Consider the following 15,936-nt stretch of genomic DNA (forward strand, 5'->3'; position numbering starts at 1 on the left):
ATACATATAACTGAATCACTTTACTGCACACCAGAAACTAATACAACACTGTAAATCAACTGCACTTCAATAAAAAATTTAAAAAGTTTTTGAGGTATGCTATCTCAGAGGTTAGGGTAAAATGAGTCCTAGTCCATCAGGTGAAATGTAGATATCATGGTAGACAAAGGTTTCACAATTAGAGGTTACTGATGATCTTAGAACAGTTTATAGAGAAGAAGTCAGGTTGCAGTGGGTTAAAGAGTAAGTGGGAGATAAGGAAGTAGAACAAAGGGTACAGGCTACTTTCCCAGAAGTTTTGCAAAGTAGAGGAAATAATAACGCCATATACATAAGTAAGGAATTTATATTTTAATAACATTGTAATTTTAATAATATTATTAATGATTGATGAACAGCTCCTTGCTCCCATGTTACTTGGATTTTACCCTTCGATCATTTCTCTGGTTAATTCTACCTTTATTGTACCAGTGTCCCGACCTAAGTCTGACATACCTGGGGGCGCTGAATATTGGTTACTTGGGTTGTGGAAGACTTGTTTTATTTGGCTAGGTCTTTTGAAGGCCTCAGGTGTTTCTGTCTTTGGTAGATGGGCCATGGACCAGCCCCATTGCCCCAACTCCATCCTCTATTTTCCACGAATATGGAGATGCATTCACTTCTCAGACCAATTCAGCAAAACATGTAAGTTCTTAGGTTCTTAGCAAACCAAGTACCCTGTTTACCTAGGCTCCTCTTCTCCCCTCCCTCAAATTCTTGGTGGGCACATCTTGGAGAAGAAATGAACTGCCACCCCAAGTCTTCTAGAATATAATGTCCTAGATGGGGAAATTGCTGTGGTTTGGCAGTGAGCTGAGATCTTCCCTTGCCAGACCCCCATCCGTGTAGCCCTTTTCCAGAGGGAGCCAGTGAGTAATTAACATCGCCGCCGTCCACCTACATACAGGAAGATGCATAGAGCCACTCCTGCGATGATGAAACAGCCCACCAGGATGCCCAGGACCAGTGGCGTGTAGGAGCGGGCTGTTTGGCTTCCTGCAGAACATAAAAGAAAGTTAGCTTGAAGGACACATACCCAAGGAGTCCTTGGTTTGAGTCAAATCCTGAGGGATTTCTTCCCCAAAGGATGGGAGCTGGTTCACACAAGTTTGGTGTGTGTACTCTGTCCCAAACCGCCATCCTGGGGCCTCCTCTTACTCAGGGTATCCATCTTTCAGGTCCATCCATTTGCCTGGAACCCACTCAACACACAGGCCTGTCCCAGATCCCATCATACCTTTCAAGTTGTGCGTGGTGATGTGTTTCTGCACGTACTGCACACAGGTGTCCTGCAGAAATTCCTGCAGTTCGTACCGAGTACGATTGTACTTGTTGAGCTGCTCCACGATGTAGGTGACCACTTTGGAGGCCGCCTGAGGCCTTGCCATCCATGAGGCCATCTCTGGCTGGAAACTCATGAAGGAGCTCCCATTCACAGCCACTTCAAAGAAGACTCGGGCTCTGGACCCCTCAGGAGGCAGCTCACAGCCCAGCAAGCAGCGAACGATGAGAGGAACTGTTGGTGGTGGATTCAGAATCAGAGGACTGTGTGGAAAGGGTGCCTGATGTGGGGGCATATCCCTCACCCCAGGAGGGGGGGAGTGAAATTTCAGGGTACCAGGGTGGATAGGGGACAGGGCTTCCCAATAGGGGCTACCTCGAGGTCATGCCAGCAGGAAGAGGGACAGACACTCCTCTCCAGCCTCAAGCTCCCACCCAGCAATCATCACAGCAAAAAGCCCACGCTCATCCAGGACACCAGTCTACTGGAGCCAGGTCTCCTCCAAAGGCCTGCTGCCCTGCCCACCTCAGGTGCTGCCCATAGGCCACGCCTCCCACCTCCAGGGACCCGCCCCCACCAGCCCCGCCCCTGCACATGCCACTCACAGGCCAAGCCCCGCTCTTGGTGCACCACCTGCACCAGACCCTGGAACTCCTTCAGGTAAGCCTCCAGGCTGATCTTTGTGAGTTCCCAGCTCTCCGGCTCTTGCAAGGGCTGCAGCTGTTGGATTGTGACATTGTGGCCTGGACCTTCCAGCACGTGGGTCAGAATACCCCCCAGCGTCGCGTTCCCCTGGTACCACACTTGCGAGGGGCTGCGGAAGTAGGAGACCTGGAGCATGCGGAGGTCCTGCGGGCCTGTGGGCAGGAGTCAGCGCGTTGGGCACAGGAGGGCGTGGGAGGGGTCCGCGTGTAACCCGAGATAATAACCGCCCTCCTTCTTAACGCTTCATGACAAACTGCCCTCCCACTCTTCCTCCCATTTGACAATCTCTAACCGTGCCAGGAGGGCAAGAAGCAGGTCATTATCTTTGTTTTACAGTTGAGGAAAATGAGGCCAGAAATGCAGAAGTCACCTGCCCCAGGGAAACCCAGACAGTCGGTGGAAGGGCCACTCTGATCTCCTTTCTTTCTTATCCCTTCTTCCCTCCATTTCTGGCTGGTTAACAAATCCTGGGAGTTCTTATTGTGGCTCAGTGGAAATGAATCTGATTAGCATCCATGAGGAGGCAGGTTTGATCCCCAGGCTCCCTCAGTGGGTCTGCAGACACCAACATGAATCCTCTGTTGTTGTGGCTGTGGCATAGGCCAGCAGCTGCTGCTCCAGTTCTACCCCTAGGGTGGGAACCTCCATATGTTGCAGATGAGGCCCTAAAAAGGCAAGACAAAAAAAAAAAAAAAAGTCCTGACCTGCATTGAAGTCCCAGTTCCATCTCCTATTCTTCTTTTCTTTTCTTTTTTCTTTTTAGGCCTGCATGTGGGCATGTGGAGGTTCCCAGGCTAAAGTTCGAATTGGAGCTGCAGGTGCCTGCTTCCACCACAGCCACAGCAACATGGGATCCAATCCGCATCTGAGACCTACACCACAGCTCACGGCAATGCCAGATCCTTAACCCACTGAGCAAGGCCAGGGATTGAACCCACATCCTCATGGATACTAGTCAGGTTGGTTAACCACTGAGCCGCACAGGAACTCCCCATCACCTCTTTTGTCTCTTCTGCCACTGTCCTACTTCAGTCCTCATTGGTTCTTATCTGGACTGGAGCAGTATGTTCCTTCCTCATCCCCCTCCACTCATCGTTTAGTTTCATGTCTTCTCCTCTAACCTCTGCCTGGCCCAGAAATAAGATTATGCCTTTCTTCTGCTTAATATCCTTCAGGGACATACTCTCCTATCTAATAATAATAATAGCTGTGAAGTACTTATTACAACTTGGGCACTGACTTTACCTGTATTATTATCTTATTTTTGCCTTCCTCCTATTAACTTGATGTAGCAGCTACCATTATTAACCCCAGTCCATACAGAAAAGTGGACTAGCAGAGCCAAGGTTAGAATGCGAGCAGTCTGATTCCAGCACGCTTAACCACTCAGCTCTACTGCCTCCCCATTGGATATCTGTCCATAGAATCAAGTCCAAAGCCTTTAGCCCGGCATACAAGGCTGCTGGATACTGGGCCCCACCTGCCTTTTTTGGGTCTCTTCCCTGCGCTTAGTACTTGGAGTCCATCACACTCACTGCCTTTTGGCTGACGGGTGAATAGCACAGCAGGGTTGCTCTTCCTCCTGGCAAATGTCTATTCATGTTTTAAGACCCAGCTCTGTTGCCCTCTCCTAGGAGAAGTTTTCCTAGTGCTTCTCCGCTTTACCCTCCCAGACACCCAGTCTGTTTCAGTGATCCCAGATTCTGTCTCCAAACACACAGGCTACACTGGCTTCCTTTAGGCTATGGAATCATGTCTGGTTAGCTCTGCCTCCTACACCCACTAAGGGCCTGGCACAGAGTTGGTGCCCAGAGAATGTTTGAGGATTTATAATCTGGATTATAAATCTGTGTGTCTCACGGTGGGGGGGGGGTGTGTGTGTGTCCTGTCCATATTTGCATCTGAGAAGTTGCACTCTGTGTCTGCAGATGTGAATAAGTATATCTATCTGGGTAACCCCAGACAAGGGTTCTAACTGCTCTGGGCCCCAGTCTCCTCCTCTGTAAAATGGTGATAATATTCCCACTTTGTAAAGATTTTGTGGGAGTTAAATTAGTCGATACATGCATTAACTGTAGTGGGCACTCACTGAATACCAGTTATTTGCTCCCTCTCGAGGGGGAGACTAAAGCTACAGAGATTGTGGGAGAGGAGGAGGCCCCTGTGCAGTTACAGTGCATGACAATAACTCCCCTTCTCTGCTTAAATGGACCCACTTCGGGTTGCCCTGTCCCCCATGAGTTCTCCCATTGACTGCTGTTTGTATTTCTCCCCAGTTTCCCTTCACCAGCTGCCCTACCTTTTCTTCCCTCCTTCTGCCTTACGTATCTCAGCCCCAGTTTCCCCAGGTCTCCCATTCCTTCCTCTCTTCTCCAAGTCTCTTGCCATCTTCTCTAAACTTACCTCCATCCAGCATTACCCTCAGATCTCTCTCCAGACTTCAGCCCATCTCCCGTCTCTCCCCACGGCTAATTCCCTCACCCTTTCTACCAGCCCCTCTCCCGTTTTTTCAGTCTTGTTTTCCCCCAACCTCCTCCATCTTCCCCTTCCCAGGAACCCAACTATACGTCCTCACCTTGACTTTGGGACACAAATCAGTCCCCAGGCCCCTGCCTGCCCTTTAGAGAGGCTACAGACACAGATCCTGTGGGACGAGCTCTCCTTTGGTCTTGCCCATGGACCCAGACAGGCTGAGGGTCTCCAGAACCATCCTGGGGCAAGAGATGTGCCCCTGACTCACCATCTGAGACTTTCTGGCTACAGAGGGCCCAGCCGGGCAGGAACAGCAGAGGCAGCAGTGGCAGCAATGTTGTCAACATCCTGTAGCTGAAGTTCTCCACCACACCTGGGCTCCTGGTTCTGGCCGGCGGAGGGTCGGGGTGGGGGGGGCTCTGGCTGGCGGCTGACTGCAGCCTAGAGGGAAAAGAAGTGAGGAGTGTCTGGGAGGGGAGGAGGCTGGACGGAGGAGGCTGGAAGGTGGCCAGGGCATGGGAGGAGAAAGAGGGCGACGGGCTTATAAAGTGTTATTCCTACCCTGTCTCATTTCCTACTAGGGGGCCGGCCTCCCTCCTGCCCTCCCTCTGCCCCGCCCTGCATCACGCTCTCCAGCCCAGACTTGCCTTTTCCCTTTTCCCTGGGCTGCTTCCGAGGAACAGGGAGCGGAAAAGGGGGAGAAAGGCCTGAGTAAAGTCCTGCCCTCTCTGAGTCAGGGGGTGGGGCATCTGCACTCAAAGTGGATTCTAGGATGTTGAGAACAGCAGGTTCCTGATGGGGAAACTGAGACTCAGAGCAATGCAAAGAATTGCCTAAAGTTTATGCCTCGTGGCGGTGACAGATCTGGGATCAGAATTCAGTTTTCCAGCATGCTGGCTATATTTTATCAGAATTTTAAGTAAACAGTGATTATACAATCTGGGATCTTGCTCTCAGAAATAATCACACAATGAGTATAAAGCAGCTTCATGCAGCATTGTTTGTAACAGGAGAGAATTATGAATACTCTAATTCTCAGTAAAGGATTGGTTACTTAAAACAATATTTTTCAAACTGAGGTCACAATCTATTAGTGGGCAATGAAAATAATTAAGCCGGTCATACTTAGCAGGGCTTTTTCTTTGAATGAAATAGACAATATAAAAATTTTTGGTGTAGGAGTTCCTGTCGTGGCACAGTGGAAATGAATCCAACTAGGAACCATAAGGTTGTGGGTTCGATCCCTGGCCTCGCTCAGTGGGTTAAGGATCCAGAGCTGCCACAAGCTATGGTGTAGGTCACAGATGCAGCTCGAATCTGGCGTTGCTGTGGCTGTGGCATAGGCTGGCAGCTACAGCTCTGATTAGACCCCTAGCCTGGGAACCTCCATATGCAGGGGGTGCGGCCCTAAAAAGACAAAAGACTAAAAAAAAAAAAAATTCAGCATATCACCGTGTAAGGGTAAGAGTTATTTTGTGAAACATTTGTTCAGTTGTGTGGGTGTGTTTTGCTTTTGTGCATGTATGTTTCTATGATGGATAAGAGATAGCAGTGTAAAATGTATTTCTTTTTTTGGGGGGGCTGCACCTGTGGCATATGGAGGTTCTAGGCACAGTAGCAAATAAGATGGGCAGCTTCCACCCTCATGGAGCATACATTCTGATGAGATATTCAGACAATAAACTTGCAAATGAATAAATATAATTTTAGGTTGTGCTAATATGATGAAAACAGAGTGGGCATTGGGCAGGGAGGGTTTTTTTTTTAACAACTATGTGTTATTTCAGAGTATAGAGTATCATAGTTGGAGAGAGTGACTTTAATAAATAATATCAAAATAATAAGTATCGGCTAATGGATAACTGAGATAGTTATGATATGCATAAACCTCTAAGAGTAAAATACAGAACACTGTGTACAGTTTAGAAACATTCATGTGTCAACTACACACATGAAAAACATGTTGTCATTATGAGAGTAAATGAATCTGGAAGGATGTACATCAAATATAGTAGTGATTTGTCTGCCTGAGATTAAGAGTGTGTGTGTGTGTGTGTGTGTGTGTGTGTGTGTGTGTGTGTTAGGGGTGGAAATTTTGTGAAAAGCTTTCTCCATTTTGTGAAGAATTTTTATCATCTTTATTGTTTGAAAATTTTGCATTTAGAATGTGATCATCTATCTATTGTTGAATTAAAAATTAAAATTTAGGTAACAAATCCAACTAGGAATGATGAGGTTGCGGGTTCGATCCCTGCCCTTGCTCAGTGGGTTAACCATCTGGCATTGCCGTGAGCTGTGGTGTAGTTTGCAGATGAGGCTCGGATCCTGCGTTGCTATGGCTCTGGCATAGGCTGGCAGCTATAGCTCCGATTCGACCCCTAGCCTGGGAACCTCCATATGCCGCGAAAGCGGCCCACAAAATAGCAAAAAGACAAAAAAATAAAAAAATAAAATAAAATAAAATAAAATTTAGGTAACAAATTGTGATAGAAGAAGGTGGCAGATCATTATGAGCTGATGTGTTAACATGAGACACTGATAAATGAAAAAAGGAAGTATGGAAGTATACATACAGTACAACTCCATCTGTTTTTAGTTTCAACTTTTTACTTCTTTCCAAGTAATCCATTTATAATTCCATTCTTATATTTAAAAAAGCTACATATGTGTATCTATGAATTTGCATATACATTGCAAAAATTCCTTCCAGGAATTACCTTCTACCATTAATAGAGATTACCTCTGGAGAACAGAATTAGATAAAGGGCTGAAGGGGGATTTTAACCTTTTTTTTTTTTTTTGCTTTTTAGGGCCACACCCACAGCATATGGAGGTTCCCAGGCTAGGGGTCCAATTGGAGCTACAGTTGCCAGCGTACACCACAGCTACAGCCACATCAGATCCGAGCCATGTCTGCGACCTACACCACAGCTCAAGGCAACACCGGATCCTTGACCCACTGAGTGAGGCCAGGGATGGAACCTACAACCTCATGTTTCCTAGTCGGATTCATTTCCACTGCGCCACAATGGGAACGCCTTAACTTTTTTTGTGTGTGTATGTGTGTTTTCAGGGCCACACTCACAGCATATGGAGGTTCCCAGGCTAGGGGTCTAATTGGAGGTGTTGCTGCCAACCTATGTCAGAGCCACAGCAACGTCAGATCCGAGCCACGTCTTTGACCTATAGCATAGCTCACGGCAATGCCGGATCCTTAACCCACTGAGCAAGGCCAGGGATTTAACCCGCAACCTCATGGTTCCTAGTCGGATTCATTTCCTCTGCGCCACGAGGGGAGCTCCTTAACTTTTTAAAAATATGTATATTTCTTGGCAGGAGAGTCGATGTCATAGTAGAATTGGAGCAAACCCTGAGCACATACCAGGCTCCCATTCTCTGGGCTGAATTCATCTAAAAGCATCTGTACTCACCTCTCAGTTGTTGCAATCCAGCATAGAAATAACAAAGTTTTTTTCCAGCTCATCAAAATGGTTTAGTCCAAAGGAGAACGAAGACCTTGTTTTCCTAGACTGGGGCTCAGGAAAAGTAGAAAGACTTAAATCACTGCTAATTATATTTTCTTGCCTTTTTTTTTTAAATTAAAGTATAGTTGATTTACAGTGTTGTGCCAATTTCTGCTATATAGCAAAGTGGCATAGTCATACATATGTATACAATCTTTTTCTTATATTATCTTCCATCATTGTCTATCCCAGGAGACTGGATATAGTTCCCTGTGCTGTGCAGTAGGACTTCATTGCTTACCCATTCTAAATGTAATAGTTTGCATCTATTAACCCCAAACTCCCAGTCCATTCCACTCCCTCTCCTTTCCCCTTGGCGGCAACAAGTCTGTTCTCTATGTCTGTTGAGTCTGTTTCATAGATAGATTCATTTGTGCCATGTTTTAGATTCCACATGTAAGTGATATCATATGGTATTTGTCTTTCTCTTTCTGACTTACTTCATTTGGTATTATAATCTCTGATTGCATCTATGTTGCTGCAAATGGCATTCTTTTCTTTTCTTTTCTTTTAATGGCCGCACTGTGGCATATGGATGTTCCCAGGCTAGGGGTTGATTTGGAGCTGCAGCTGCTGGCCTGCACCACAGCCGCAGCAATACCAGATCTGAGCCACATCTGCAACCTATGCTGCAGCTCACAGCAATACTGGATCCTTCCCTCACTGAGTGAGGCCATGGATCGAGACTGCATCCTCACAGACACTATGTCAGGTTCTTAAACTGCTGAGCCACAGTGGGAACTCTTCATTCTTTTTATGGCTGAGTAGTATTCCATTGAATATATCTACCACATCTTCTTAATCCATTCATCTGGCAATGGACGTTTTGGTTATTTCCACGTCTTGGCTATTGTGAATAGTGTTGCAGTGAACATAATGGTGCATGTGTCTTTTTGAATTATAGATTTGTCTGGATATATGCCCAACAGTGAGATTGCTAGAACATATGGTAGTTTTATGTTTAGTTTTCTAGGAAACTTCATACAGTTTTCCATAGTGGTTGTACCAGTTTACATTCCCATGTCTTGCATTTTATAAAAAGTCAGTATGAAATAATCCATATTAAAAGAATTAATTCACGCTTGGAGAATTTTATTACAAATATAGAAGCCCCTGCCATTCAGCTTAAGAAATAAAATATTACCAATATAATTGAAGCCCCCCCTTCAATTGAAGTACTCCTCCCCAGTTGCAGCTCTTACCCCTGTGCTCCATCACCAAAGTAACCACAAATTAGCATTTACTATTTTTTATGTCCTTACATTTCTGTATACTTATACAACATACGCATGTACCTCTAAGTAATATATAGTGGTAATTTGCGTAAGTGGAGCTTCATTTAAGTGGTATCGAAGTGCTCATATTCTTCTGCAACTTGCTTTTTTCACCTGACGTAGTAATGATTCATCCATTTTGCCATGTGTAGGTCTATTAATTTCCACTGCTCTGTAATATGCAATGTTATGAATATACCACAATTTATCCATTTTTTGGGCCATTCCATGCATTCCCCCCCCAGTTTTTTTGCTATTATAGAGAGTGCTGGTATGAATGTTCTTGTAAACATTTTCTTGTTCATACGTGGGAGAGTTTTTGTGGGTGCAAACCTGGGAGTGGAATTGCTGAGTCATAGGGTATATACGCATCTTCAGTTTTACTGGATGTTGCCAAACTGCTTTACAAAATGTTTGGGCAAATTTATAGCCCAGCAGTGCATAGGAATACCCTCTATCCATCTCTTTGCCAACCATTGGCATTGTCAGATGGTTGGGTATAAAGTGGCACTTTGCTTTGGTTTTGCTTTGCTTTATCTGATTCCTAGAGAGTTTGTGCATTTTTAAAATTTTATTTATTTTGTTTTTAGGGCCACACCTGTGGCATATGGAAGTTCCTGGACTAGAGGTCGAATTGGAGCTGCCGCTGCCAGCCTACACCACAGACACAGTAACACCAGGTCCGAGCTGCATCTGTGACCTATGCTGCAGCTTACAGTAACACGCAATCCTTAACCCACTGAGCGAGGTGAGGGATCAAACCTGCATCCTCAGGGACACTATGTCGAGTACTTAACCAGCTGAGCCACAGTGAGTCCTCCAGTTTGTGCATTTTTGCTTTGCCTTTTTGCTCCCTTGGGGGCTTCAAGCGGACTTTGGAATGGAGGGGATAAAACATATGATTGAACCAATTTGGAATTGAGGGCTGTGAGTCTTTGATCTAAGCAGGTAGAGGGCCTGGGTCGTGGATCCACACCAATACGCACAAAGCTACTAAAGAGGGGTCTTTCCTACCAAGCTAAGACCTGTCATGGACAGAAAGGGCAACAGTATCAACTATCTCCCAAGCACCCTCCTCACATGCCAGGGCCCTGAAAATTAAATAGCAGAGACAACAATGATTACACTAGGTGACATGGATCATGGCTAGGAACAGTGTTAAGCTCTTTGCACACATAATCTCACTTTATTCATTTGCCAGCCCCACCAGGTGTGTTTCATTAACATCATTTTACTAATAAGAAACAGGCTTTAAAAGGGTAAGTGACTTACCTAAGGTCCTATAGCAAAGGCTATCACTTGAACCTACATGTCTTTGATGCCAAATTTATGAATTTAACCACCATATAGTATCTCAAAAATTGGGGAGGATCACTCTCCATCAATAAATTTTTGAACACATAACTTCCAACATGCTTGAATAATTACGTTATATATAATTTTTTAAAAATCTTTTGTCTTTTGAGGGCTGCACCCATGGCATATGGAGGTTCCCAGGCTAGGGGTCAAATTGGAGCTGTAGCCGATGGCCTACACCACAGCCGCAGTAACTCTGGATCCTTAACCCACTGAGTAAGGCCAAGGGCTTGAACCTGCGTCCTCATGGCTACTAGTCGGGTTGGTTAACCACTGAGCCACGACGGGAACTCCTATATATAATTTAAAACATGTCAAACATTCGTACTAAGTGCCAAGCGTTTCTCACTTCCTCTGGGGCCAATAACACCAGACTCATTGTCTCCGTGTCACAGATTGGACAACTAAAGCACAGAAAGGGTAATTAACTTGCGCATGGTCAGAGCTGAGACGTGCAGAGCAGAGATTTAAACTCTGGGTATGGGTATGGGTATGGGATTGGGTAGAGAGAGAACAAAGAGAGCATTGCGGGGAGGGAAGCGGGGGCAGCTTTAGAGGAGTCCCATTTCCTTTCTATATCCAGGATTGGGGGTAGGGGAGAGAAAAAAATGTTGCAGTTGGAGCCGGAGCTTATGCTGCATCTGGCCTGGGTGGCCGAGGGGCAGAAAACCACAGCGCAGAGCGGGCACGGGGCCAGTGGCTGAGATTTGACTGAGGCCTAAAGAATGAGGGTCCCGTTGAGCAAAGGGAAGTGAAGGAAGCAAGTGGTAGCATTTCGCTCAGCAGAGACACATGCTGGGAGAAGATAAGGGAGACAGGAAGCTGAGTAGGGGCCAGTGCCAGTGCAGCCCCAGTGGGCGGGGAGAGGCCTGCCAGGGCCGCAGGAGCTGGGCTGAGCCAGGGCCTGGCAGAGTGCCCAGGTGGACTTCAGAGGACCAGCCCTCTCCCTCCCTCTGAGCTACCGTGGATAGGCAGTTAAACCAACCAGGCCCAATTCAGATAATAACGGAATGTGGTCCCTTCAGTGATCACCTCCCTCGTAGGATGTGGGAAAATAATGATGACATATATTAAGAGCTTACGATGTGTTGGGCACCGTATTCTGTATGAGGCCAGCAGAATACTTGTGCTTCATTCTTACTAGTGCCCTACAAAAAGTATGAAGACACAGCTATTACTCCCATTTTACAGATGAGGACACAGAGGCACAGAACAGTGAATTGACCTGCTTGAAGACCCCCAACTAGTAAGACAGAGCTGGGACCCAAACCCAGGTGAGTTGTATCTCAAACATGCTTTCTTAACTATTTGGCCATTCTAAGAGGGCAAATGAGTCAGAAAGTGACAGAACACCGTAGTATTCAGTAGGTGGGAGAGATAAGAAAGGCACTTGGCTTTGAGGAGAATAGAGGGGAGACATCAAGTAGGATTTCCTGAAGGAGAGGCAATGGAATTGATAGGAATCTTACTCAGGGTTTCCCCCTGTGCACACTCACACACCCCAACTTAGGAAACATGAAAGGTCCTTGAAAGCAGAATGATTCCAGCTCCTGCCTGCCCAGCAAGTGGTGGTACCCTGCTATTTCCAGCTTGGCTCTTGTCCATCTTTCCAGCCTTGTCATTCCAGTCTTAGCCAAATCTGCTCCTCTTTGTTTCCTGAACACGGAGCACGCAAATGTTCTTTATCTTGTCTTTAGATAAACAGACACTCCTAATTTTTAAGATGGTCAACTTTATCACCTTTTCCATTCGTTCATGCTTCTTGTGCCTTGTTTGAAAAATCTTTCCATACCCTGGGGTCATGAAGATATTCTATTCATTTTCTAAAGCTTTATAGTTTTGTCTTCATCTCTAGGTGTAGGGTGTGAAGTAGAGGTCAAGATTAGTTTCCTTTATGTGGCTATCCAATTGTCCCAGCACCACTTGTTGAAAATCTGCTCTTCCTTACTGATTTGCAGTGACATCTCTGCTTTATAGTAAATGTTTCTTTTGTTTCAATGGCCTATTCTTCTCTCCCTGCACCAATACCACATTATCTCAATTAGTATGGACTTATAATAATCTTCCTATCATGCAGATCAAGTCTTTCTACCTTGTTCTTCAAGAGTCTCTTGGCTATTTTTGAATATTGAACTTCTGTGCATAAATTTTAGAATCATTTTTTCAAGTTGATGGGATTATAGTTTGTACTACCTTTAGCGTGTTAATGGCTTTGGGGAAAATTGACATCTTCACAATATTGAATCATCCAATGCAATGCATGATAGAGTATCTCTCTCTCTCTTTTTTTTTTTTTGTCTTTTTGCCATTTCGTGGGTCACTTCCCTTGACATATGGAGGTTCCCAGGCTAGGGGTCGAATCGGAGCTGTAGCTGCCAGCCTACGCCAGAGCCACAGCAACTCGGGATCCGAGCCGCGTCTGCAACATACACCACAGCTCACGGCAACACTGGGTCCTTAACCCACTGAGCAAGGGCAGGGATCGAACCCGCAACCTCATGGTTCCTAGTCAGATTTGCTAACCACTAAGCCACAACGAGAACTCCTAGATAGTTTTTCTCAACATTGGTTAAGTTTAGTTTAATAGATACTGTTACTATTTAAGACTCTCAATAAATATTTGCAAAAGTATTTTCATTCTACTAGGCTTTTTTCTATCTCTCCAGCATCGGAGTTTGGGGCCTACAGATCTGGTAGACTGTGGGGGGAACCCTACAGGACCCTATGCTCTTCCTTCCCTCAGTCTGGGGTGGCGTTGGGCTAATCATGTATGATTAAATAGGCAGAGGAAGCAAATGCTCGTGCATCAGCAAAGCAGACACATACCCCTCCCCCATAAGAATTTTTTTTTTTTTTTTTTGGTGGGGGAAGAAACTGGGTATTTCCAAAAAGGCAATGAAATAGATTCCATGGAAAAAAATCAGGAACCACTATCCATTTATTTTTTTTTCCATTTTTAATTTAGAAAATTGTGGTAAAGCACATATAACATAAAATGTACCATCTTAACCATTTTAAGTATACAGGTCAACGGCATTAAATACTGTCACCATGTTGGACAACCATCGCCACCATCCATCTCCAGACCTCTTTTCATCTTACAAAACTGAAACACTATCTATTAAACGATAACACATTGTCTTTTTCCCAGCTCCCGGCAACCATCCTTTGAATTTCTGTCTCTATGAATTTGACTACTCTAGGTACCTCCTATTAATGGTATCATACAATATTTTCTTAATGTTTTCTTGTGACTGGTTTATTTCACTTAGCACAATGTCCTCAAGCTTAATCCAAGTTATAAAATGTGTTAGAATTTCTTTCCTTTTTAAGGCTGAATAATATCTCAGTGTGTGTGTGTGTGTGTGTGTGTGTCTTTTTAGGACTACACCTGTGGCATGTGGAGGTTCGCCTGGGATCCAAGCCGCATCTGCGACCTACACCAAAGCTCACATCAACCCACGATCCTTAACCCACTGAGCAAGGCCAGCGATCGAACCTGTGTCCTCATGGATACTAGTCAGATTTGTTTCTGCTGAGCCATGATGGGAACTCCCCATTGTATTTTTTAATCACATTTTGTTTATCTAGTCATCCATTGATGGACGCTTGCATTGTTTCCATCTTTTGGCTGTTGCCTCCCTTCATTTTATAGTATAAGGGTTTTTTTTTTTTTCTTTTTTGGGCCACACCTGTGGCATATGGAGGTTCCCAGGCTAGGGGTCAAATTGGAGCTGCAGCTGCAGGCCTATGCCACAGCCATAGCAATGCAGGATCTGAGCTGCATCTGCAACCTACACTGCAGCTTGTGGCATACGCTGGATCCCTAACCCACTGAGCGGGGCCAGGGTATTGAACCCATATCCTCATGGACTCTGTCGGTTTCTTGACCCACTGAGGAACTCTCTAAGATTATTTTTGTTTTGAATTACGCATGAGGGATGACACCACTTTCAGGAATTAGGACAGCAAAGATTGTAATCTTGCTCTGGGCCTGACCAGACTATGAGACCATCTGTGGTCACTTCTTGATTCTGTGGTTACTTTTGCCTAAACACAACCAGGATGACTAGGTTTCTCTAGGCAGATTTAGCCACAGGTCCTAGTTTACGTGGAACATGAGCATTAAAAACGTGTACTGGTGCTTTGACGTACTCTAAATTTTGGACATGCTGGGAACGGGAAATTCAAGCATTTCTACAAAGTAACAGATGGGAAATTTCCCAGGAATAAACTGGTTATTTCTTGGCAGTCTAAAAGTATGTAGTCTGCAAGCTCTGCTCTGGGAGTTGGGAGAATCCGCTTGAGCCACATGACCTCTAGATACTAGAAAAGGAATTCCCAGATATTTCCCTGCTATAGCTAGTTAAGAGTAGTGGGTCAAAAGAGGACTGAAATACCTTGGCATCCAGCTTTGGGGAATTGAAACTTTGACTTTCCAGCAAAAACAAAGGGAATGTTGAATGTAGAATCACAGGAAACCAAGCATGAGGACACTGCAAAGTTAATTAGACCTTCTCTTTTTAATTCTGTATTTCCCTTTTATTTATACAATTCTCATTCATTTCATCGAAGCAGTACAGAATAGACTAGGTACAAATCTTGGCTCTATCATTTATTCAGTGTGAGACATTGGTTGTTACTAAACCTCTTTGCAGTTTTTAACACCAGGTTTTTTGGGGTCAGCAGTCCTTTCTATAGACCAGTCTGATGCAGAGACCCTTCTTAAGTGGGAAATATAATTTTTTTTTGTCTTTTTGCCTTTTCTAGGGCTGCTCCCTCGGCATATGGAGGTTCTCAGGCTAGGGGTCTAACAGGAGCTATAGCCGCTGGCCTATACCAGAGCCACAGCAACGCGGGATTCAAGCCGCGTCTGCCACCTACCCCACAGCTCACGGCAACGCCAGATCCTTAATCTACTGAGCAAGGTCAAGGATCAGAACCCAAGACCTCAGTTCCTAGTCGGATTCATTTCTGCTGCGCCACAACGAGATCTCCTAGCATAATTTTTTTAATGTGGTACAACATGCATATTCAATACACCCAAACATCTTTAGTTTCCCTCTAAGACGACAAAAAGTAAACTTAGATTTGTTCAGCAATCAATAGTCCAGTATTTTATCCTAAAAATTATTTAGACATTTAATGGATTTTCATCATATTATTTAGTGAAACTCTAAAATTTCAAGATATCAAAAATCTGCAAAACTAATTTTCTAAAACATAATTATTCCTAAAGTGTTCACTCAAAACCTTTTATCCCATATCAAGTTAATTGTCTTGT

At 44.9% G+C, this 15,936-nt stretch overlaps 1 protein-coding gene across 1 annotated transcript; it reads right to left on the minus strand.

Moving 5' to 3' along the window:
• Positions 1–336: 336 nt before the first annotated feature.
• On the minus strand, positions 337–5,068 carry PROCR (protein C receptor). Its single transcript, XM_047771241.1, has 4 exons — positions 4,767–5,068; positions 1,927–2,178; positions 1,277–1,555; positions 337–1,035 (listed from the first exon to the last, which is right to left on the minus strand). Exons 1-4 carry the CDS (start codon positions 4,843–4,845, stop codon positions 917–919), a joined length of 729 nt encoding a protein of 242 aa, XP_047627197.1. The 5' UTR covers positions 4,846–5,068; the 3' UTR covers positions 337–916.
• Between the last annotated feature and the right edge of the window lie 10,868 nt (positions 5,069–15,936).

Source organism: Phacochoerus africanus, chromosome 3 (assembly GCF_016906955.1).
Source record: "Phacochoerus africanus isolate WHEZ1 chromosome 3, ROS_Pafr_v1, whole genome shotgun sequence".
NCBI classification, from domain to species: Eukaryota; Metazoa; Chordata; class Mammalia; order Artiodactyla; family Suidae; genus Phacochoerus; species Phacochoerus africanus.